The sequence below is a fragment of the Pelophylax lessonae genome, assembly GCF_965119305.1.
Source record: "Pelophylax lessonae genome assembly, chromosome: 8".
NCBI lineage: Eukaryota > Metazoa > Chordata > Amphibia > Anura > Ranidae > Pelophylax > Pelophylax lessonae.
Window position 1 is genome coordinate 294,743,792 of NC_138775.1, and position 25,878 is coordinate 294,769,669.

Genomic DNA, 25,878 nt, shown 5'->3' on the forward strand with positions numbered 1-25,878 from the left:
ACTCTCTGAAAACATGCGGTGTGGCTGTTTCAAGATGCACAATAAGTAGGCACTTGAAGAAAGATGGGCCGCATGGTCGAGTCGCCAGAAGAAAGCCATTACTACTTAAATGCCACAAATTATCCCGCTTACAATACGCCAAACAGCACAGAGACAGGCCTCAAACCTTCTGCCACAAAGTATCCCGCTTACAATACGCCAAGCAGCACAGAGACAGGCCTCAAACCTTCTGCCAGAAAGTATCCCGCTTACAATACGCCAAACAGCACAGAGACAGACCTCAAACCTTCTTCCACAAAGTATCCCGCTTACACTACGCCAAACAGCACAGAGAAGAGCTTCAAACCTTCTGCCACAAAGTCATGGAGTGATGAGACCAAAAAACCATAAACGCTACATTTGGAGAGGAGTCAACAAGGCCTATGACGAAAGGTCCACCATTCCTACTGTGAAACACAGAGGTGGATCGCTGATGTTTTGGGGATGTGTGAGCTACAAAAGGCACCGGAAATTTGGTCAGAATTGGTGGCAAGATGAATGCAGTTATCAAAAAATAATGGAGGAAAATTTGCATTCATCTGCCCGGAAGCTGCGCATGGGACGGACTTGGACATTTCAACATGACAATGATCCTAAACACAAGACCAAGTCGACCTGCCATTGGCTACAGCAGAATAACGTGAAGGTTCTGGAGTGGCCATCTCAGTCTCCTGACCTCGATATCATTGAGCCACTCTGGGGAGATCTCAAACGTGCCGTTCATGGAAGACAGCCCAAGAATTTACAGGAACTGGAGGCTTCTGCCAGGAAGAATGGGCAGCTTTACCATCTGAGAAGATAAAGAGCTTCATCCACAAATACCACAAAATACTTCAAGCTGTCATTGATGTTAAAGGGGGCAATGCACGGTATTAAGAACTGGGGTATGTAAACTTTTGATCAGGGTCATTTGGGGAGTTTCTGTTGTCATCATGATATAAAAAGAGTAAACACAGTTGATTGATAATAAATGGCTTCAGCCAAACACTAACCATGAGTGAAAGAAAAGATTTTTTGTTATTCATATTCTCGGAAAAATGGCCAAGAAATCATAAATTCTGCCAGGGTATGTAAACTTATGAGCACAACTGTACATTATGGTGTCATCTCTAAATTGCCATCTCAGTCCAGGAAGTTGATGGTGACCCTGGCTAATGGCTGAGATAGCGCCCTCCTTCTAGACAGGAAAGCAGATGAAGACCTTGTCGGGGGAGGGTGGTGGGGTTACTATGATCTCTGTGGTAGGTAGTTGCATGGACACATTACTTGGCATACATTATGGACTCATCAGAAATGCATAGATCTAATGCTAGGTCCACTTTAAGAGTGCGTAATGAAAGGAAAGTCCTATTAGCCGCACATCAAAACAGAAGTGCTGTAATGTAGTATGTGGGAACTTCAGCCTTAGCACCAACTAGGACGGGCTCCAGTGCGTTTTACTCCCCCCCGCCCCACCCTGCCCCGCTGAGCTTAATCATAGGGAATGATTAGGCTCTGAGAGGCGGAGCGAAACACATCGGGGGCATGGCGTGGTTGGAGCCCAGGCTGAAGTTGCCACATACTACATTACATTTCTGTTTTGATGTGCGGCTTATAGGACTTTTCTTTTATTACACACTGATATCTGGAGCCGGGACGAGTTTCTTCCCTAGCCAGGACTCACAGTGGTGGGCACAGGACTAGAACCTCTCTACACACAATTTTTCATTTGGTCCACTTTAAGAGTAGCCGATGGTGGGTTTTATTGTGTTTTTTCTATGGCAACATCAAAACTACACATTTTATGGGCATGTTAAGGCTTTATTATTTACAATGTATGTTAACCTCGCCCTCCCAGCTGTATGGTGGTCTTCAGAACAGTGATCAGAATGTACATTATAAGCAAACGTCAGCAGCTTCCAGAGACAATGTATGTGCTGCCGGTGACTCCTCTGCAAATACAGCATTGTCTAAAAAAAAAAAAACATCCCGCAGCTTTGTATGGGGAGTCTAATTTGAAGCTGCCATCACCTGCACTTTTACAGTTCTGTTATTGCATCCTTTTATGTTATTTATTAGTGTATGAACACTGCTCTTCTCTGTGCCTGTCGCTATTTTTGCTTTCCTCTTGCTTGTTGTGTACATATTCACCTTTTGTGTAATTGCCATATGAGCCCAGCTTAAACTATTCCGGAAACCGTATAAAAATGGAGGAAGGACAGACTGATTACGTTACCGTTCCAGCCAAACGGATTAACTCTTTTCTGATGCCAAATTTCCAAACCCTGCAGTTTTAAACCACCAGAACCATTGATCAGCCCGGCCTATGTAAGCAGTTGAGTACTGGTTGTTTGTAGGATTTAGGGACCGCCTGTTTTTTTTTTTTTTTTTTTTTTTTTTTTTTTTTGTTTATTAGTGAAATTTTTTAATTAAAAAAGAAAACCAAAAACAAGACATTAAAAAACAAAAAATAGGAATCAGTCTAATGTCCTGTACAGTTAGTCTAGGATACACAGAAATGTACAGTTGGTGCAATTAGAAACCATCTTCAATACACAGTGGTCATTAAATGATATAATTATGTAATTACGCTCCTGGTCGTACAGAGGCAGTAGTAATGGCACTTTTCCACTGCAAGTACCGACTCGGCTCCACTTGGCCCTGCTTGGCTCTGTTTGGTTTTCCACTGCATGGTACCGCATGGTACGGTGTTGGAACGGTTCGGTACGGTTTGCTTATCCACTAAAGTAAAGTGGGTGGGATAACAACGATTCTCTGACCAATCAGTGGCTAGTAGTGACAAACAGTCAAGGCTGCATGCAAAGGATTGTGGGATATGGTACCGGTACGGCCCTCTTGGAACTACAACTTAGGTGGTACTGTTTAAGCGAGCCGTACCGTTTGGTTTCATGTAGTGGAAAAGCGTCGCCGTACCGAGCCGTTCCAACACCGTACCATGCAGTGGAAAAGCGCAAAAGCGAGCTGAACCGTTTGGTTCCATGCAGTGGAAAAGCGCCATAAGAGGACTGTCTAACCAACTTTGCCACACTTCCGTAAAAGTTTGGCATTTCTTCCTAAGTTCAAAGGTCAACTTATACTGTGGAAGATCACCATTGATCATATTTTTCCTGGTTTCTATTGATAAATTATGGCTGCCCCTCCAGGACATAAAGGTAACCTTTTTGGCAAAAAAAAATATAAAATACGTAATCGGTTTTTATCATGTATAGAAAGGTGTTTATCACCAAAAATTCCAAACAAACCGTTCTAAGGATGTAGGATATTGGGCAAGCCAAGGGCAGTAGAAAGGAATGAGTTCACTTCTGACTAGAAGGCAGAGACCAATGGGCAGTTCTACATACAATGAAGAAAATGGCGTCTGCCACACAACCTCTAAAGCAGTCTGCCGATTGTCGGAGGACCAATCTATGCAACCTGACTGGAGGGTAATAGCTATAATTAAAAAGTTTTAAATTAATATCTTTATCCCTAGAGGATAAATTAGTTTTTGTAGGTGTGCTCACATGCCGAACAATCTGACTCATCGTAAGGGAGATCTGGCAAAGTCAGTTTCAGCTGGCATCTAGCACAGGGTGAGAAATATTAACATGATATCGATGTATTGGGACCAGAGGTACGTAAGAGTTTCTCGAGGAGGGATATAGAGGTGGGATTAACTAGAGAGCTGGATAGCTTCCTGGTAAGGAAGAGCTGATAGTAATAACACAGGTGATCAGACCACTTTTATTTTAGTTGTATTTCACTTGGGTGCATTTACTTTTTTCTTGCCATTACCATTTAAGGTTGGCTGCTACACTGTTTTCTCTCCAGCCTAAATTTAATTTACAAGTCAGGAAAATTAAAATTGTCCACAGGTGCCAAGGGCTCTTATGGGATCTTGTCTGATGTCCACAAACCAAGAATAAAAAACACTATAGCCAAAATACTGCTAAATCGAATCATTCCATAGTTTATTCAGAAAATGAATGCATCCCTTACCAGATGCAGGCTCTGCCAAGAATGCCTTTCAACTGTAACTGGGCTTAGGCAGGCCAATACAGTCAGTGTTGACATGGGAATCCCTCCCGCCGAGCCATTATATTCTTCCAGCGGTGGGGTGGCTTTCCCCGCCGGGAGAAGACAGTGATTATAGCTAGCGGCTATACCAGCCCCTAAATCCTGCAGGCTGGTTGTACCCAAGTTCATCAATCAATTTGGTACATTCAGCCTACCCATACATGGTTCGAATCTCGGACGCTTCCTGCTTAACCGGCTGAGATTCAAACCATCTGTGGCCGGCCTTCGTGATAGAGGAATACCACCAGTGGCAGAGCCTATATCTGGTGAGAGATGCACTCATCATGGACTGATTGGATTTAGAAATAATTCAGCTTTTTTTCTCCAACTTTATTTAGTTCTAGTTAACGGGTGCAAATGTCAGAACCCCGGTTTTTCTTTTCCTATACAAAGTTTTTTTTTGAGAAATCGTATACAGATCATGATATATGAGCCGTATTATAGGATGTAATTTAAATGAAACAGTTTTTTCTCAGTCGTACTTTACACAACACAGAGGACTGAAATATTCATGCTTACTTGGATTATGCTGCCACCTTCAGATGAATAGACACTAGCCAAAATAGGGCAGGAATCCCCACTCAGGCATAGCCCCTCCCAGCTCAGTGAAGCTTCATTTTTTCGCTAGTGTCTTTAGGTGATGATGGATGTACCTCCCTGTGTCTCTGAAGATCTCTCTCATGGACCCTGTTCCCTGTAAATTCTAGCCTGTTCCTTACATTCATGGTGGGTCAGAGGTGGGCTTTCAAATCCTTCTTTTGGGTAGAGAGGCCCCTGCACAGGTCACTCTGCAGTGGCTCTCCCTACGTGTAAGATTAGTTCTGAATTACTACCCTTTTCTGTTTTTTCTACTGTCTCCATGGCACAATCCTCCTCTTTTGTGAGCGTCAAGGAAGGAATTTTGTGCAACCATTTCTAGTGTAAGATCAAGTTTCAGGGGTTGTCACTGGCTTTGAATGCCTGGGGTGCAAATCTGGGGGCTCCCAGGAGGAATCTCTGTGTGGAGGTGTCTCAGACACCAAAGAGCACAGTGGGCTTTCTGAAAGATGTGTTGTGCACTAACTTGAAGTTATTGCTGCCATACTCCTCTTCCCCTAAAATCACTGGTTTTAGTCGTCTTCCTCTAAAATCACTGGTTTTGGGTCATGGCGCCACCAAAAAATCCTTTCCAGTGCACCCCCAGTTACAAGAAGCGATGTATGTGGATTGGGCTCTCCGGTATCCCATGGAGGAGAAATTCTACAAGAAATGGGATCATTTCCTTCTTAACTAAGACCCTGACAGTCCTGGTGGATGGTCTTTAAAGACGCCATGGATAAGAGATTAGAGGACCTCTTTGAGGTGTCCTTTCTGGTGGGAGCATCTCAGCATGCTGTGGTGGCCATAGTGAGTTTTTGCCAAGCCCTTATATTCAACCTTTCTGAGGTTGTTGGAAACTCCTTTTGATTTGAACATGTATGAAGGTATGGGGAAGAGGGAACCTAACTTTGATGCCACCCCCTATACCCAGATTCAAACCAGAGCTCTTCAGCTCAATATATTGTTGGTATAGAAAAAAATGTCAAAAGTCCTTGGATCTGCCAATGAATTTGACTCCCAAGACAAGGTTGGTCTCTGTAATTGTGGATATCCACGCTGTTCCAGGGAAACCCTTCTTTCTAATGAATTGGAAGGTGTTGAGGACTGATGCTAGCCTTATCATGCTGGGAAGGAGTTCTTGAGAACCTCTTGGTTCATGGAACATGGTCATCAGAGGAACGAACTTGATCAACACCCTAGAGCTTTGGACAATTCGGCTGGCCCTCCTCTACTGGTCTGTCTGCCTTCAGGGTCTCCCTGTCAGGGTGCAGTTGGACAATGCCACAGCTGTGGCATACATCAATGATCATGGAGTGATAATAGATCAGCTCAAGAAGAAGCGCACCTGAACTTCACATTCTGGCCTTCTCTACTGTGAGCATTTCCGGCATGCAAAATTGGCTGGAGAACTTTCTTAGCCATCAGCAGCTTGCTGGGAGATGCCAGATGTGGATCTCTTGACGTCCAGATTCAAAAACAACCTGAAAAGGTTTGTGTCCTGAACCAGGTATCCTCAAGCCTTGCAGTAGATGACCTGGTGATTATTTGGAATAAGTTTTCCCTGATTTTTAACCCTTCCCTGCAGCTTCTTTTTGGCAGATGAGCTGTGGACTCTTCCAGATCAACCAGATTTGTTGTCGAAGGGTCTGATCTTCCATCTTGCTTTATGGTACTGAAGACCAAGTCCTGATTGATAGTAGCATTCCTAACTCTAGTCCCTACCCTCTTCAAGGCAAAAAATGTTATTCTGGACCTCCAGGGAGGTGTGCAATGGTCTGGTGTAGGCTCGTAGGTTTAATCTCCCACAGTATGTCGTGGAGCGCATTTTGGCCTTCTCTGGTGTGGAGATGGCTTGTTTCCCAAATATTATCAAGGGGCAGATCACAGCCTTTGCCAGTCTGTTTCAGAGACCTGTTGCAACTCTTTCCTAGGTTACTGCCTTTTTTTAGAGTTGCCTATGGATTGTTCTACCTGTTCAGCTCCTCTTGTCACCATGGGACCTTTTAAAGGAGTTCTATGGTCACAGCATCATCATTTATGGTTACTATTGACAATCCGGTATAAGCTTACTTAAAAAATCTAAGTTCAAGTTGCAAGTACTGCCTGTCTGCTGGCTGTCTTTCCACAATTTCCTGTATTCCCAGCATGCTTTCTCTGCTGTTTACTTACACATCTAAGGAGTGCATATCCCATGGAACCTTGCTGCATACAAGAAGTGATTCCTATACTAACCCTGCCTTTTGCCTTTTTGTTATGCAAGAAGCCAAGCGCTAGGTTTGTAAGTGTGCTTTTAATTACTATCTTCAGTAAAGGAATTTAAGCAGAGAGCACTATTTGTCCTTTTAATTTTTGCATATACTCTCTGGGAATAGCAAATGTTCTTCACTCTTTGGGGGCTGTTCAAGCTGGTAGACTGTATTTGAAGTCCACAGCTTCATTTCCACAGTCTGATTCCCCATTTGTTCTACCAGGGGGTCACCTATTACTATGAGGATTTGTCATCTCATTTCTCAGGACTGTGCTATAGGGGCAAGGTTCTTCCTTTCCCAGTCAAGGCCATTCCACCAGGAGTGTCTGTCCTTTCTGGGCTATTCATCATCAAGCTTCTGTTGTTCAAGTTTGTAAGGCTGATATCTGGTCTTCTCTTCATATGTTTACTAAGTCCTATCAGGTTCACACCTCTGTGGATGCCAGTTTTAGGTGGAAGGTCTTGAAGGCAACTTGTAGTGGGGGTTCCTCCCGGTTCTATTTTTGGATTTTGGGCATGTTGGCCTTGTTGCCCACCCTACATGTTTAGTCCTTTGTGACATTCCAAGTAGTCATGAATACTTAAGTCCTTTGCGTCCTTTAATTAGGATAACATGCTATAAAATAATTTTCATGGGAGTACATCACAAGACTCAGAAATGTATCCACTCTTATATTTGTCCTCATTGCTTGCTACAAAACCGGGACATATTTGAGCTGGGAGGGATTATGCCTGGGCAGGAATTCCTGCATTTTATGGCCATTGTCTGATCACCTGAAGGTGAAGGATAACCCAGATAGTCATGAATGTTAACTCCTCTGTGCCCTGTGATGTACTTCAAGGGGAAAACTCTTGATCCCCAAAACGTGTTGGCTAAGTTTTTTTCTGAACTCCTAGACCCTTTGACACTCCCATTGTCTTTTCAGCCACGTTAGCTATATCATTGTATAATTAAAGAGGTAGTAAAAGCTCTCTTCAAAAGGAAACAAAAATGGTCCCCCTGCAGGTTAATGTCATGATGTGCTAGTATGCACCACATACTTGCAAATTATGAAAACTTACCTGTGAATCCGACCCCTCAAGGGGTGCGCTGTCACCACCAACAGGGCTTCCATCTTTTTCCGGTCTTCTTCCGGGTTGGTCATTTGACTGCAATGATGTCACTCCACGTGGGATTAAGTGCGCCATCCATTCAGGGTGCAGTGCGCATGCATCAGTGACTTCACCGGCCGGTACAAATGTGAATATCTCCTAGGCAGTGCACGTTTAGAAGATATTCACTGTAGCTACAGTTAACCCTATTACAGGCTTATATAAAGGAAACTCTGCATTTGGGTGTGAATGAAAATATGACACAGCAGCTCGCACCAAGAGTTAGGATACCAACCCTAAAATAAATAAATATGAAATGTGCAGCTCTATAAATAACTAATTATAAATACTATGTAAAAAGAAATGTTAAAAAAATGAGTGTGTGCAAACATCAAAAAAATATAGAATGTGTATATTGATCACCATAAACCCATATAATAGTGACCTATAAGAAGTCCATCAAACACAAAAGTCCCCCAAAAAAGTATGTAAATAGTCCACCACAGAAAGTGCATATATCAGTGTTGCTCTTGAGCGAAGAGTAATCATTTTTCCAGATGGTCATTCCACCAAAAAAAAAAGCAAAAAACACTTCACCAGAAAACCACAGTGTATGCAGATCCACCTTACCAGATAATATGACCACCAATAAAAGCATGGTCAAACACGCTCTTAATGTCATCAATGCCGGGATATCCCTGGAACTCCAAAATAACTCCTTCACACACCTCATTCCAAAGAGGTCCACAAAGGTTAGAGATGAGTATAAAAAACTCTCATATAGTAGTAAATAAAGTCCTCCTATTTATTTAAAATAGCTTAAAAATACTCAGAGCGAAGGCCAAAACAAGCGTTATCATATATTGCTGTAGTAAAAGCATTCGATCCCCCCGCTCGTGTTCAGCAACAGCCCACTTCCGGGTCTCGATTTTTGCGATAGTGTCACCCTTGTTGGCCCCGTCCAATGCATTTTGTCATAGCAGACGTCATCAGGGGAAGTGGTATTCCCTATTACAGACTTACCTGTGTGGAAAAAGACTTTTCTGCTACTTAAAAAAAATATTTGTATGGCTGCTATGAAGGAACCATCCAAGCCTCCCTTCCTCCATTGTTATAGTGTCCCTTCTAATAGTGAGCAGTAAGACAGGAAAAGGGGGAACCAGCTGCTCACAAATGAGTCTTTCCATTTGTTGCCCAACCATAGGGAGTATGATTGGTTTATATGGGACAATACAGGCCATGAGACAAATCCTTCCTTAGACATTCTGAACAAATTTAAGGCCGATGTATTGTACTTCAAGAAATATACAAGGTTTTCATACCAAAGAAAGTAAGATGGTAAGGTGATCGGCCATCTCAGGAGTTTGCAGCTTATTCCAAACACTCAGGGCCGCTAAAGGCCTTCATGGGAACAAGCACTGTAAAACTGGCTCTGTCGTCCTCCTACCGCATTCCATCTCTGATGTCTGATTGTGCGGGATGGTCAGGGTCAAAAGCATCTTTCTTTTTGATTTGTTCGTTCTGTTTTTGGGTTCTTCAAGTCTCATGATTTTGTTTCTTTGACCAGTTTCGAGTTGATCATGTCTTCTTTCCTCACCTCCTTCCTCCCCTCCCTCCTCCGGCCTGGCACCTTTCCCCTCCCAACCCCCACCTCCCCCTGTGATCTCTTTCTGTATCACATGACTTATATGATATTAAGTTGCTGTTTGTATAATTTTTTCTCTTAAGTTACATCTTTATTATATTTTTAGGACCCAGGAACCATCCTGATATTGTTGATTCATTTATGCAACTCCTGGCACAGGTGTGTTTTGAGTTTCATTCACTTTTCTTTCTCTCTCTCTTCCTCCTTTCGATTCCTTTATTCCTTATTTGATTCAATTTATCTTTCTGTTTTCTCCCCGTTTCTTGCTATGATTTTCTTTCAGTTATGTAGCTTTTATCCATCAAGTTTTGCACCAGATCTTTCTTTGAGATGGCCTCTTGGGAAGCAAATTGACAAAGTTGATGGCTCTGTTTCTTTAGAGGACGAAATCACTTTAGGTGTGGGGGGGTGGGGGTTGTGTGGTTCATTTAGGGACAAGGCTTATTAGCCACCACTGAGTGTAGGTCATTGCTTTCAAACCAAGGTTTAACCACAAATTCCTTTCCAGCTACTGTAACACAAGTTGGACAGCTAGGGTCATTGTGACTTGACCTTCTGGTTTATGAAGATGGAAGCCCCTCATCTCATTGTTTGTCCTCCTTTCAGAATCGCATTCTCTGTCTTATTTCAGTTGCTATGCATTACATATGTAATACAGAGTGGGCCATGTATACTTAGTGCCTAGTGGTAGAAGTGTTTGTAGAAATTACATCTGGTAAGAACTGACCTCTGGGGAAAAAGGAGGAGGACTTGAAGGGTCAGTCCACCCAAAAATGTTTTATTTTTCAATATGTGCTGCAATTTTTTATTTCACTGTTTCCTTATTGGGGATTCTATTGGTGAGAGTGAGCTGATTTTTCCTAGATCTACACACCTGTTGTGACCATTATATGGGGCTCTCACACTACCATGTTGGGTTGAAAATGCTTTTTATGTTCTAGAGAATGCACCAGGAGGATTGGGAACACCTCGAGGTGACTGGCAACACCTAAAACTCTCAGGAACATGGGCAGCCAGAAAGTGTGACGGAGATCTTGGCATTAAAAGTTAATGTCCGGTCTCTCTTGTACATTCTGGACGGACCTAAAACTGATGGGAACGGACAGACCCAACCTAGTTGAGATCACACTATTGGTGTCCCCAAGAGATTTAGGAAGCCAGTGGGTCTCTCAATCGCATTCCACCTACAACCAAAGAGTCACTTTTGGATGGAATGACTGTTGGAAGTCCTAAAATGATCTCTTTAGGATGTGTAGTCATTACAGCGTAATTGGAAATTTCATGACCAGTCAGCTCTCTTGTAGATACTGTACTGACCTAAAACTGATGGGAACGGACAGCCCCAACCTAGTTGAGATCACACCATTGGTGTCCCCAAGAGATTTAGGAAGCCAGTGGGTCTCTCAATCGCATTCCACCTACAACCAAAGAGTCACTTTTGGATGGAATGACTGTTGAAGCCCTAAAATGATCTCTCTTTAGGATGTGTAGTCATTACAACGTAATTGGAAATTTAATGACCAGTGAGCTCTCTTGTAGATACTGGACGGACCTAAAACTGATGGGAACGAGCACCCCTAACTTAGTTGAGATCACACTATTGGTGTCCCCAAGAGATTTAGGAAGCCAGTGGGTCGCTCAATCGCATTCCACCTACAACCAAAGAGTCACTTTTGGATGGAATGACTGTTGGAAGTCCTAAAATGATCTCTCTTTAGGATGTGTAGTCATTAGAACGTAATTTAAAATTTAATGACCAGTCGGCTCTCTCGTGTAGATACTGGATATACCTAAAACTGATAGGAACGGACACCCCCAACTTAGTTGAGATCACACTATTGGTGTCCCCAAGAGATTTAGGAAGCCAGTGGGTCTCTCAATCGCATTCCACCTACAACCAAAGAGTCACTTTTGGATGGAATGACTGTTGAAGTCCTAAAATGATCTCTCTTTAGGATGTGTAGTCATTACAGCGTAATTGGAAATTTCCTGACCAGTCAGCTCTCTCTTGTAGATACTGGACAGACCTAAAACTGATGGGAACGAGCACCCCTAACTTAGTTGAGATCACACTATTGGTGTCCCCAAGAGATTTAGGAAGCCAGTGGGTCTCTCAATCGCATTACACCTACAACCAAAGAGTCACTTTTGGATGGATAACTTTTGAAGTCCTAAAATGATCTCTCTTTAGGATGTGTAGTCATTACAACGTAATTGGAAATTTAATGACCAGTGAGCTCTCTCTTGTAGATACTGGACGGACCTAAAACTGATGGGAACGGACATCCCCCAACCTAGTTGAGATCACACTATCGGTGTCCCCAAGAGATTTAGGAAGCCACTGGGTCTCTCAATCGCATTCCACCTACAAACAAAGAGTCACTTTTGGATGGAATGACTGTTGAAGCCCTAAAATGATCTCTCTTTAGGATGTGTAGTCATTACAACGTAATTACTGATGGGAACGGACAGCCCCAACCTAGTTGAGATCACACTATTGGTGTCCCATAGAGATTTAGGAAGCCAGTGGGTCTCTCAATCGCATTCCACCTACAACCAAAGAGTCACTTTTGGATGGAATGACTTTTGAAGTCCTAAAATTATCTCTCTTTAGGATATGTAGTCATTACAGCGTAATTGGAAATTTCATGACCAGTCAGCTCTCTCTTGTAGATACTGGACGGACTTAAAACTGATGGGAACGGCACCCCTAACTTAGTTGAGATCACACTATTGGTGTCCCCAAGAGATTTAGGAAGCCAGTGGGTCTCTCAATCGCATTACACCTACAACCAAAGAGTCACTTTTGGATGGAATGACTGTTGGAAGTCCTAAAATGATCTCTCTTTAGGATGTGTAGTCATTACAACATAATTGGAAATTTCATGACCAGTCAGCTGGGAAGGGCACTTTATTAAATGACTATAAAAATGTTATAAAACAAGAGGCAAGATTGGTTAAATCCAGACTGAAATTATTTAGTCCTGAAATTGAATGGGTCACATTGTTGTATACTATGCTTTCATAAACAAGTATAAAGGGGCAAAAACAAGTGAAAAGTAAGCATTTTACTTTTTTTGACCCTTTTATATTAATGGTTTACAAATATGTCAAAATATGGAACAGTGTTGACTTTGGTACTAGTGCTTCTTTTTTTATGGTATGATTATGAGATTTAATACATGATGATTAATGCCCACAGTCTACAGATACTGCTCAATTATCATTGCCGCCCCTCAGTTACAGACTCTGAAATGGTGATTACATTTGGCCGGGGTGAAATGCCTACTAGCACTCGCTTAGAAGTAAAAAAGAAATGTATCAAAACAGGGGTGGCTCCTTCTGAATATTCTGAATAAGTCACGCTGCTTGTCTACATCTCTGCTGTTCATTAAATGATAATCAATAAATGGGCACAATTTAGCTGGTCATGAACATAATTAGTTCTAAACTACAGTATGTATCACTACAGTACGCCCCTTACTCCGTCTCTCCTCCTTAAGAAGCTGATATTATAGAAATAGCGCTGACACATTCCGCAGTGCATCGCTGGGCAAGTCCCCTTACAATCTGCACCAGAGAGGTTTACTATCTGTACCAGAGGAGCTTACACTCTAATGTCCCCCTGCAGTCACACACTATTATTACTACACATTTATATAGCTCAGACATAGTCCACAGTGTTGTACAGAGAACATTGAGCCAGTTACATCAGTCTCTGCACTAGAGGAGCTTGCAATCTAATGTCCCCCCACATGAAAACACTATGATTATTATACATTTATATAGCTCTGACATATACCACAGCGCTGTACAGAGAACACTGAGCCAGTCACATCAGTCTCTGTACCAGAGGAGCTTACACTCTAATGTCTCCCCCACAGTCACATCAGTCTCTGTACCAGAGGAGCTTACACTCTAATGTCCCCTCCCCCACAGTCACATCAGTCTCTGTACCAGAGGAGCTTACACTCTAATGTCTCCCCCACAGTCACATCAGTCTCTGTACCAGAGGAGCTTACACTCTAATGCCCCTCCACAGTCACACACTATTATTATTATACATTTACATAGCTCTGACATATACCGCAGTGCTGAACAGAAAACAATGAGCAAGTCACATCAGTCTCTGTACCAGAGGAGCTTACACTCTAATGTCCCCTCCCCCACAGTCACATCAGTCTCTGTACCAGAGGAGCTTACACTCGGTTTTCCCACACTCACACACTAATAATATTATACATTTATGTAGCACTGACATATACTACAGTGCTGTACAGAAAACAATGAGCCAGTCACATCAGTCTCTGCACCAGAGGAGCTTACACTCTGTTTTCCAACACTCACACACTAATAATATTATACATTTACATAGCTCTGACATATACCACAGTGCTGAACAGAAAACAATGAGCCAGTCACATCAGTCTCTGTACCAGAGGAGCTTACACTCTGTTTTCCCACAGTCACACACTATTATTATTATACATTTATGTAGCACTGACATATACCGCAGTGCTGTAACAGAGAACACAGAGGCAGGGGCTTTTAAAGGAGGCTAGGGGCTATCCTTCTACCCACTGATTATGGCCCATGGATGAGACAAGGGATTTTGTCTGCTCTCTCCATGGGATCAGAAGCTGAACTGAGCTGTATACCATGATCTGGAGAAGCAGACAAAACCCCTGGTCTCCTCCATGGGCCATAATCAGTGGGTAGAATGATAGCCCCTGGTCCCCTCCAAAATTCCCTGCCCCGGTTAGTTCTGTCACATGACAAAGAATGGCTTAACAAAAACCTATTTCAGTTGAGTTTATGTGGGAATATTCAGTTTCCTTTTTTCAGGCTTACTTATACAAGATTGATATTCCCCAACCTTCATAATTTTTCTACGACATTTGCTGAATTGTCAGCTGCCTGACTTCAAACACCTCTCAGCTCCTGAGTGTACAGTGTGTAAGGTCAGATAGTAGAAATGATGACCTCTGACCCCCTGAAGAGTCAGCGATCTGGGAAAACGTAAGCCTTTCATAACTAAGCCTGCAACTGTATAATAATTTAAGACCAGTTAATCAGATGCTTAATAATGGCCAGTCGCAACTGGTTCTTTTTAGGAGTAAGCTCATTTTGTATGGAGTGGGGCAGGATTCAATCTCCATCTGGGTTGTCGTGCTTCAGGGGCCCTGGAAGAGAGAAGGACCCCCATTCCCCAGCTAAGCTGTGACAAGCCCAGATCTATGTTCTTATTCTAGCTACTGTTGTCACTGGCCTGAGCTTTCTAGAGGACATAGAAATGATGTATTATAATCTCATTGCCTGGCATAGCCATTGTGGAAGAGAAGGAATTGTTCTCATTCATGGTGTCCGATGGTTGTGAAGGTCTGACAGTGGATTTGGTTCCTTCCCAACTCCGCTCACAATGGAGCAATAGGTCATGGTTGGAGTAAACTGCAGACCCAGATACAACATTCTTGTATAATGTAGCCATGATTTGTGTATAGCTATACCGATGTGGCCAGGTCCTGGATATAAACATGAATTTCTTCCATGTGTCAGGTAGTATGGTCTACGCCTATTCATGCAAGGTAGCCATGTTGTGTGCAATTATGTCATTGGCACATCCTGCTTTTAGTTCAGCTTATAAAAAGGTGAATGGTTGACTTGAGGAGATGCCGCTCTCCTTTTGGTTTATTACTGATGGTTACTAAATGTTCTGAGGAGCACTGAAGACGGGTCTCCCAAATTTGTCATCCTCTGTCAAGAACCCGGCAGCCATGCTGCCCTCTGGACAGGTAAGTTAATGAAGGGTGATGCCTGAGACTGTGTGAAAAGTGTGTTTATGTCTGTGTCTGTTGCACTTTACAGGCCTTGAAGCGCAAGCCATGCCTCTTCCTGTCCGCTGAGCTGGATGTAAAGGCTGTGTTCCAGTGTGGTGGGTAATTGTTCATACTATTCAGCAATGAACCTTCTTTGTTTAAAGATGTGGAAGGGATGTGAAGCTTATTTTGTAGCTTTAAAATAGTGAGGATCTGTTTAACCACTTACCGACCAGTCACGTTGACTGTACTGCGGCAAAGTGGTTCGTTATCGTCTGGCGACGTAGACCTACGTCACCAGACACTCCCCTCTCTCGGGGGCGCGCGGCGCCAGAAGCTCCCGAAGCTAACTGAATACAGCGGGAGTCGGGCCAGGGGAGGAGCGGCGGTGATCACCGCCGCTCTTCCCCGATCATCGGGGAATCAAGTGTGGAGATCCGCCCGCTTGTGTAAACAAAGCGGGCGGATCTCCTAAGTGACAGGCAGGGTCAGATTGCAGGGTTCAGCTTAGCTGAACCTGCGATCTGTCCCTGTGTCACTCAGTCACCTCCCCCCACACACGTTATTAAGCACCAGGCATACATTAACCCCTCCCGCTCCAATAAAATTAACCCCTTCCCTGCCAGTGTCATTTTTACAGTAACAGTGCATATGTATAGCACTGATTACTTTAGTACTATCACTGGTACCCCCAAAAGTGTAAAAAATGTCAGTCAAGGGTCCGATCTGTCTGCTGCAATGTCGCAGTCCCGCAAAAAAAAATCGCAGATCGCCGCCATTACTCGTTAAAAAAAAAAAACACCAAAAATTACAGAAATCTTTCCCTTAGTAAACGCAATAACTTTTGCGCAAACCAATCAAAATACGCTTATTGAAATTTTTTTTACCAAACATATGTAGCAGAAAACAAATTGGCTAAAAAATTTTGATTTTTACATTTTTTTGGGGGGGATTTCATATAAAATAATGTGAAAAATATTATTTTTTCAAAATTGGCGCTCTTTTTTTGTTTATAGTTTAAAAAGAAAAATCGCACAGGTGATCAAATACCACCAAAAGAAAGCTCTATTTGTGGGGAAAAAAAGGACGTAAATTTCGTTTGGGTACGGCGTTGCATGACCGCGCAATTGTCAATTAAAGTCGCACAGTTCCGAATCGCAAAAAGTGGCCTGGACGTAAGACAGCAAAATCCTCCGGTGGTTAAAGTGGTTGTAAAGGCTCAAGGTTTTTCACCTTTATGTATTATATGCATGATAGTTAAAAACCACCTCTATGCAGCAGCCCCCGCTAATACATACCTGAGTGCAATCCTCCTCCAGCGCTTTGCATGAGAGCCTCGGCTCTCCGGGGATGATGACTCCTCATTGGCTTAGACAGCAGTGGGATCCATTGGCTCCCACTTCTATCAATCATAGCTAGTGAGGAGAGAGGGGTGGGGCCGAGCCAAGGCTCTGTTTATGGATAGACAGCAAGAGCAGCAGCTCAGGAGCGAGCCTGCTTGGGTGCCCCCACTGCAAGCTGCTTGCACTGGGGGCACTCAGCAGGAGGGAGGGACCCGGAGCTCTGGCAGGGGACCCAAGAAGAGGAGGATCGGGGCTGCTCTGTGCAAAACCACTGCCCAGAGCAGGTAAGTGTAACATGTTTGTTTTAATGTAAAAAAAAAAATTCCAAACTTTAATATCACTTTAAAGCTGAATTCCGGGCTGGTTAGTAATTTTACCCATACTGCAGGTCCCTTTACACATAGAAAACATGATCATCTCTTTGTAATAGAAACAACAGCTATGCCCGAGCACCTGGAAGCAGTGTTAGTGCAGCACCAGCATAATTTTCTGTCTCTATCCAGAGCCCCAAGAACAAGCTTCAGTTGCCATCATGCAATGTAAATTGTAGTCGACAATGGACTTGAAGGTGGGGGCAGTTAGTGTGAATGCAGGTGGGTATTTAGCCTATCCATAGTAATGGTTGGAAAGACGGACCAAGAGTCTCCAGGCTTGTCATGTTAGTGGGCATGACACCCTGTACAATGACTTTCCAAGTAATGAGATACGATAGGTCTCTGAAACAGAATCGTCAAGGCTGAGATCTGTCCCTTGATGGAACCTAAAGCTAGAGACATCCATCAGACTGGACGAGAGAGAAAAAGCACCCCACAACATAGTGTCGGAGCTGAAACTTACGAGTCTCACCCCCAGGGAAAAAAGGCTTTCCATGTATGGTGGCACACCTTCCTGGAAGTCCACTTTCTTGTCCTGAGGAGGCTAGGAATTTTAGAGTTAGAAACGCCCCTATTTCTCATGGCTCATCTGCCAAGAGGTTTGCAATGTCTGAATACCACATTCTTCATGGCCAAGCAGGTGCTGTCAGAATTGCCCACCGTTATCTTGTGCAACAGGCTGCTAAAGCTGCAGTGGCGGGAAGGCATAGGTCAGGGAAAACTAATCCCAAAGAGTCATCAGGGAATCTATCACAAATGCCTGAGCATTCCTGGTTTCCGGAGACAAACCTGTTAAGTTTGTCATTGAATTTGGACGCCAAGAGATCTACATCTGGCGTCCTCCACCATAGACAAGTCTCTGTGAATACCTATGGGTGAAGAGTGCAGTTTCTTGGATTCAGCTGCTGGTGGTTGAGAAAGCTGTCCTGGCAGTTTTCTACACTTGCAATGTGGATGGTAGAGAGGGCCGGAATATGAAGTTCTGCCCGAGACAAAATCAGGTCCACTTCTGCCTGGGCAGTGCAAGTTCTTTCCCCTTTTTGATAGTTGATATATGCCACTGTACCCTGACGTGGAGACCCCAAGGTTGACACATCAGTGTAAGAGGGCCAGTGTGAGGGTGCCAGGAAACCAGACCACACGAAGATAAAGTAAAATAAAGCGATTTATTTATGCAAAAATAATAATCGCACAGCAAGAGAGAGGAGCAAAATCAAGAACAGCCAGGGTCAAGTTCGGGAAGCAGGTAGTCCTCCAAGCCAGGAACGATTTCAGGAACAGGTAGTCATCCAAGCCGAGATAGAGCCCAGAAGCTGGTAGTCTGCCGAAGCCAAGTCGTCTTCTGGTGCGGGGTCGTCTGCCGATACGGAATTTAGAGCCAGGAAAGTTGTCAGCCAAGCCAAGTCATGCACGGAGAAACCACAGAGACCAGAGGACTGCTAGCAGTGATGCACCTTACACAAGGGCAAAGGTCTGAAAGCCATCAGGTGATATATATATAGTCAGGTGTGCAACATCATCACTGAGCGATGCCCAGGCAGCAGACAAGTGATGATGCAAACAGAGTTTATAAGAGACAGCAGTCTGCACATGTCCAAGATGGCTGCCAACAGGAAGGCAAGGTAAGATCTTGACAGCCAGCCAAATGAACCAAATACCTTGGATGTTGATTAGAAACTTCTGCTCCTCTGATGACCACTCTCCCTGAACTGAGAGGTCCTCCAGAACACCTTTCCAGCCCAACAATTTGGCATCTGTCTTCAAGACCTTCCAATTAATCTGAAGGAAGAATTTCCCAGCATCTGTGTGAATATCCAAAGACTTAAGCTGAGGAGCTTTGGAGTGAAACTGGGCGTAGAGGATCACACCGAAGGCAGCTATCATCTTTCCCAGCATCAAAGGTGGCTACCATCTTCCCAAGCACCTTTATGCAGGCTCGATTTGAGGGACTTTCCTACGACCTTAGGGACCCAAGCTGGTATTGAAGAGACAGGCATTTCTCCTGAGGAAGCAGCACCTTTACTTGTGCCATGTTGAGAACTAAGCTTCAACTGTTGCATTGGAACAAGGACGACTTCTAAAGGTTCAGTACCCGACTGAGCCTTTCCAGGACCTGCATGGTCTGCTGGAACATTGGCTATCGGCTTTGGAGTCAATTGCTTCCTGAGAAGTAGGTAATTCAGGTACACCACAATGAGAATATCCCCTGGTCCCCAGCAATCCTAACACTTTAGCCAACACCTTAGTAAACTATCAGGCAGCCGTGTACAGGCTAAAAATAGCACCACAACTGGTAGTGGCAATCCTCCACTGCAAATTGCAAAAAAATGTTGGTGAGACTAGAATATTAGGATGTTTAAGTAGGCATCCTTGAACATTCACTGGCGCCAGGAAGTTCCCCTGATGAAGTGAAGTAATCACCAATAGGGTGGGTTCCTTCCTGACTTTTTGTACCTTCAGAAACTTGTTGAGGCCCTTAGGGTCCAGAATGGGCTGGACTTCTACGTTTTGGCTTGGGACTTGTAAACAGGTTTGAATAGAAACCATAAGACCTCTTATTGTGTCTTCAGTTTCTAAACTCTGGATACGTCTGTGACCTCTTAAACACAGGAGGCCATAAAGGCCAATAGATGACCCCCTACCTGCGAAGGTGGGAATGTCCCATGACTGTGAGGAGAACTTGCCTCCAAAACTGAAGGACTTGAAAGTCCTGTTCTTTTTGCCCCCAGCCATGTCAATGCAATGCATTACAGCAGGGATCCTCAAACCACGGCCCTCCAGCTGTTGCGGAACGACACATCCCATGAGGCATTGTAAAACTCTGACATTCACAGACATGACTAGGCATGATGGTTATTGTAGTTCCTGAACAACTGGAGGGCCATAGTTTGAAGACCCCTGCATTACAGGTAAAAAAAAAAAAAAATGCACATTTGTTTTGCCTGCATAAAGATGTGTATTATGTTTTCTTACAAATGGTGAACTTAGACTTTAAAGGCTTACAAAAATTATCATTCTTGGATTCCAAAAGGCTTTACTGGGTTCTGACTTGTCACCCTGACTTTCTTTAGCATTAAAAGTGGGCTTTTACCCATTGTAACCTTCTGGATGAAGACATCCAAGGATGGTTTTGGTTTGTTTCTTGCATGGAGGTCTCACTATGCACGTGAGCCATAGGATCCTTCTCATGTGGACAGACATGGTGCCTACACTAGAAAGCCACAGTATGTAATCTTCCAAGACATCCACCAAGTTACTAAAGTTTCTCCCCTGGGGCCGATTCTCTAGAATAGATTATACCCTTCACCCAAATTTTAGGAGCTTGGCAAATGTCCACTGCAGGCTTCAGAGCTGTTCCCACCAGAGAGAATACCTTAAATAGGGCCTCTTTATCTGTGGCACCTTTAAATCTGGGAACTCATCTGCCGGGACCGTCAGGATCTTGTTCAAGTAGGAAATGGTAGGATCTTTGGAGAAGGGGATTACAGAAGTGTCAACTTGAAGTTAGCACGCACCACATCCACAAAGGAAGCCCACTGTGGTCTTCTGTGTCTGAGACACCCCTGGACCATAAGACTCATCTACAGTAAGCTCCAGATCCTAGACAGGTTCCTCTTCTTCCTCAGCTTGAGGATTTTCCTCTAATGCCTCATACTCCCGCTAAAGGATAGAAGGGGAAGAAGAGCATCCTTGTTTGTATTCCAAGCCAGTGAGAATCACCAAGAGCTGATCTTACAGACCAGAAATGGCTGCAGAAAGCCTCTCCCTCACACAAAGGGAAGAATTTTGCCCCCGAGAAAGCGGAAATACCAACAAAGGGCAGGGATCCAGAAGGAATCTTTCACTCTATGGGAGCCATTGCTGGGTGAACTATGCAGATGGTCCTTCCTACCTGATAGAGGGATTTTGGGAGCCTGCCACATTTTCTACCTGATAGAGGGATTTGGGAGGCCACCCCATCTTTCTCCCCCCACCACCTCTCTGCCTGCCTGAGGCCATTGCTTGCTGAGGTTTAATAGACCTTTTAAATCCTTTAAAGGAGGGACCACCAAGCTGAGAAGAGTATTGGTCTAACCCAGAGAACCTGTGTGGCAAGTCATCCCAATAGAGACAAGTGTCCCAATGCTTTCTGTGCTTTGCACCTACAGCATGTAGGAGGCTGCTGCAGCTGTGGCAGTGTTTTTACACCCTGAGAGCCAGTAAAATGGTGCCTGCATATATGCAGAAGCATGCAATGATGTCATCACGCATGCCATACCAGTCTTCCCATAATGGGATTTGTCATTCCACAAGAAAACTACCCACATTGCTCCCACATAGGAAACACTTTTTGAGGAAATACTGTCACATGATCCACCATATCAGAGGCCTTTATTAGTCCTTCTCCAGGTCCCGTAGACCTAGTCTTCACCCTTCATGGTTGGCACACCCTGCAGGGCCTTCAGGAACTCCCTTCCCCTCCAAGACTGCCCTGGATCTGTAAAGCACCCTGCCATTGAGGTCAGCAGATATATTGATTGATTTTTTTACAGGTACTGCTATAGCGCCGCCAATTTAAGCAGCACTTTATGTATATATTGGACATTAACATCAGTCCCTGCCCTCAAAGTGCTTACACTCTAAGGTCCCTAACTCACATTCACACATACACATACTACGGTCAATATAGACAGGAGCCTATTAATCTACCAGCATGTCTTTTGAGTGTGGTAGGAAACCGAAGTACCTGAAGGAAACCCACGCAGGCACAGGGAGAACATTGAAACTCTAGGCAGGTAGGGCCGTGTTTGGGATTCAAACCAAGGACCCTAGTGCTGCTAGGTGGAAACGCTAACCACTTGGCCACTGTACCCTGAAGATTGCCAGCTGCAGGTACATCAGTGATGGGAAAAGGTCAGCTGCACGGAGACTACAGGCAATATTGGTGACCAGTCCTTCGCCCACTGCCTGCCTTTTTTGGGGTACAGCTTTGAGTTTGATTTTTTTCTTGAAGGTTTAAGTGATGTCTCACCCCGTGCTACTCCAACACGCATTGACACATGGTGCATTGAGGTGAAATTAATTTTGATTACCACCTCAACGCACCTTGCCCCGGGGCACCTCAAGGCACCAATGTGAATAGTCTTCTGTTGGGAACAAAATAGTGCATTTTTGATTTTAGTGCACTGGCAGTCTATCGACTATAGCTTTGACCTGTGTGCTTTATAGAGCTAAAAAACACACTTTATAGGTGTGACGGAGATCAAAGCTGACTTCCGGCCTTCCCTTCAGTCTTGCCCAGTTGGACAGGCTCCTCTCCTGAAAGCTGCACCAAGTCCGATAAAGACAGTCTCATATCCTGGCTGGACCATGTCCTGCTTCATCTTCCCCCCCCCCTTTGATTCATTGGATTTTAGTTATTTTAATCATGGAGAAATTAAATGGAAAGGTTTTATATATAAAAAAGGGTCATTAGCATGTTGTTGAGGGGGAGAAAGAGAAACCTTGGAAGGCAAAATCGAAGTAGAATAAACTTCAGCTGTAAATGTTTTGGTTGGACTTTTGTAATAACAATTGATTCTTTTTCACGTAAAGAATAAATTCTGCTCATTCTTGTTTTTCTCTTTTATTGTATTCATGTCTCTCTTATTTCCCACAGGTATCCTCTCTTTAAAGTTCCCGGAGCCGACCACGGTCAAGTCCAGCTGCGCTTTCTTTGTGAGTGTAACATTGCAATCGTCCCATGTACTACATAACTGCTTTGGGGTGATAAATTAAAAGCATGCTGGGAAAAAATAACCATAGCCACCAATCAGAATCCTTGTTTCACTTTGTACTCTGGATGGAAGAAATTACTCTTGGAATTTGGATGGTTGCTGTGGGAAAAATGAACATTTCATGAATCAGTCCCATAGAGTGGCTATTGCTGGCCATATACTCTGCAATGTTCTGTCTATTTTAGCTTTCTATCATAAAAAATGTCAAGTGGATCAAGCAACCTACCCGTTTATATACACCGATCAGCCATAACATTCCGACCACTGACAGGTAAAGTGAATGGCATTCATGATCTCATGGCAGTGGGTGGGATATATTAGACAAGAAGTGAACGTGTTATCCCTAAAGTTAATGTGTTGAAAACTGTAAAAATGGGCAAGCGTAAGGATTTGAGTGACTTTGAAAAAGGCCAAATTGTAATGTCTAGACAACTGGATCAGAGCAACTCCAAAACTGCAGCTCGTGTGGAATGTTCCCGGTCTACAATGGTCAGGACCAACTAAAAGTGGTCCAAGGAAGGAAAAGTGGCCACCTGGAAGGGGATTATAGCCAAGGCCCCTTGGCGGAGGAAGGCTCATTGATGGAGTTGGGGAGGAAGGCTCAATGATGGAGTTGGGGAGAGAAGGCTCATTGATGAAGGTGAGGGGGGGGCAAAGGCTCATTGATGGAGTTGGGGGGGGGGGAGGCAAAGGCTCATTGATGGAGTTGGGGAGAGAAGGCTCATTGGTGGAGTTGGGGAGAGAAGGCGCATTGATGGAGGTGGGGGGGGGGCAAAGGCTTATTAATGGAGTTGGGGAGAGAAGGCTCATTGATGGAGGTGGGGGGGGGAGGCAAAGGCTCATTGATGGAGTTGGGGGGGGGGAGGCAAAGGCTCATTGATGGAGTTGGGGAGAGAAGGCTCATTGATGGAGTTGGGGAGAGAAGGCTCATTGATGGAGTTGGGGAGAGAAGGCTCATTGGTGGAGTTGGGGAGAGAAGGCTCATTGGTGGAGTTGGGGAGAGAAGGCTCATTGGTGGAGTTGGGGAGAGAAGGCGCATTGATGGAGGTGGGGGGGGGGCAAAGGCTTATTAATGGAGTTGGGGAGAGAAGGCTCATTGATGGAGTTGGGGAGAGAAGGCTCATGGGGAGAGAAGGCTCATTGATGGAGGTGGGGGGGGGGGGGCAAAGGCTCATTGATGGAGTTGGGGGGGGGGGGAGGCAAAGGCTCATTGATGGAGTTGGGGAGAGAAGGCTCATTGATGGAGTTGGGGAGAGAAGGCTCATTGGTGGAGTTGGGGAGAGAAGGCTCATTGGTGGAGTTGGGGAGAGAAGGCTCATTGGTGGAGTTGGGGAGAGAAGGCTCATTGAAGGAGTTGGGGAGGAAGGCTCATTGATGGAGTTGGGGAGAGAAGGCTCATTGATGGAGGTGGGGGGGGGGGCAAAGGCTCATTGATGGAGTTGGGGGGGGGGGGGGCAAAGGCTCATTGATGGAGTTGGGGAGAGAAGGCTCATTGGTGGAGTTGGGGAGAGAAGGCTTATTGGTGGAGTTGGGGAGAGAAGGCGCATTGATGGAGGTGGGGGGGGGGGGGCAAAGGCTTATTAATGGAGTTGGGGAGAGAAGGCTCATTGATGGAGTTGGGGAGAGAAGGCTCATTGATGGAGGTGGGGGGGGGGCAAAGGCTCATTGATGGAGTTGGGGGGGGGGGGCAAAGGCTCATTGGTGGAGTTGGGGGGAGAGAAGGCTCATTGGTGGAGTTGGGGGGAGAGAAGGCTCATTGATGGAGTTGGGGAGAGAAGGCTCATTGATGGAGTTGGGGAGGAAGGCTCATTGATGGAGGTGGGGGGTGGGGGCAAAGGCTCATTGATGGAGTTGGGGGGGGGGAGGCAAAGGCTCATTGATGGAGTTGGGGAGAGAAGGCTCATTGGTGGAGTTGGGGAGAGAAGGCTCATTGGTGGAGTTGGGGAGAGAAGGCTCATTGGTGGAGTTGGGGAGAGAAGGCTCATTGGTGGAGTTGGGGAGAGAAGGCTCATTGGTGGAGTTGGGGAGAGAAGGCTCATTGGTGGAGTTGGGGAGGAAGGCTCATTGATGGAGTTGGGGAGGAAGGCTCATTGATGGAGTTGGGGGGGGGGGGCAAAGGCCCATTGATGGAGTTGGGGAGAGAAGGCTCATTGTGGAGTTGGGGAGAGAAGGCTCATTGATGGAGTTGGGGAGAGAAGGCTCATTGATGGAGGTGGGGGCAAAGGCTCATTGGTGGAGTTGGGGAGAGAAGGCTCATTGGTGGAGTTGGGGAGAGAAGGCTCATTGATGGAGTTGGGGGGGGGGGGGCTTATTGATGGAGGTGGGTATTGAAGGCTGGCCTGAGTACTCCGATCCAATAGAAGAGCTGCTGGAGCTCAGATTACTGAAAACGTGAATGCTGGTTCTGATAGAAAGGTGTCGGAGCATTGCAGTTTGTTGTGTAGGGGGCTGTGTAGCCGCAGACCAGTCAGGGTGCTCATGCTGATCCGTATCCACAGCCAAAAGTGCCTACAATGGTCACGTGAGCATCAGAACTGGACCACGGCGCAATGGAAGAAGGTGGCCTGGTCTGAGGAATTACTTTTTCTGGTACATGATGTGGATGGCCAGGTGTGTGTGCATCACCTACCTGGGGACGAGATGGAACCAGGATGCACTATGGAAAGAAGGCAAGCCGGTGCAGGCAATGTCTTGCTTTGTTTAAAGTCTATCTCTCAACAGGTCAGGACTGTTTTGGCGGCAAAAGAGGAACCTACTCATTATTAGATGGGTGGTCGCAATGTTATGGCTTATCAGTGTATCAAAAGTCCAAGTAGAACTAAAGACAAACTTTTTTTTAAAATTTTGGATAGAGTAATGGAGAGTCATAACCCCTGTCAGGTTTTTTGTTCTATCTATGTCCAATTGGGGAGATTCCCCTTCGCTTCCTG

General features: G+C 44.8%; 1 protein-coding gene across 1 annotated transcript in view; it reads left to right on the top strand.

The window, feature by feature from the left end:
• Positions 1-25,878, top strand: part of IPO13 (importin 13) — a 126,153-nt gene that overhangs the window by 86,857 nt on the left and 13,418 nt on the right. Inside the window, 3 exon segments of the mRNA XM_082265019.1 lie at positions 9,766-9,818; positions 15,525-15,591; positions 22,831-22,889. Coding sequence (XP_082121145.1) covers positions 9,766-9,818; positions 15,525-15,591; positions 22,831-22,889 — 179 coding nt within the window.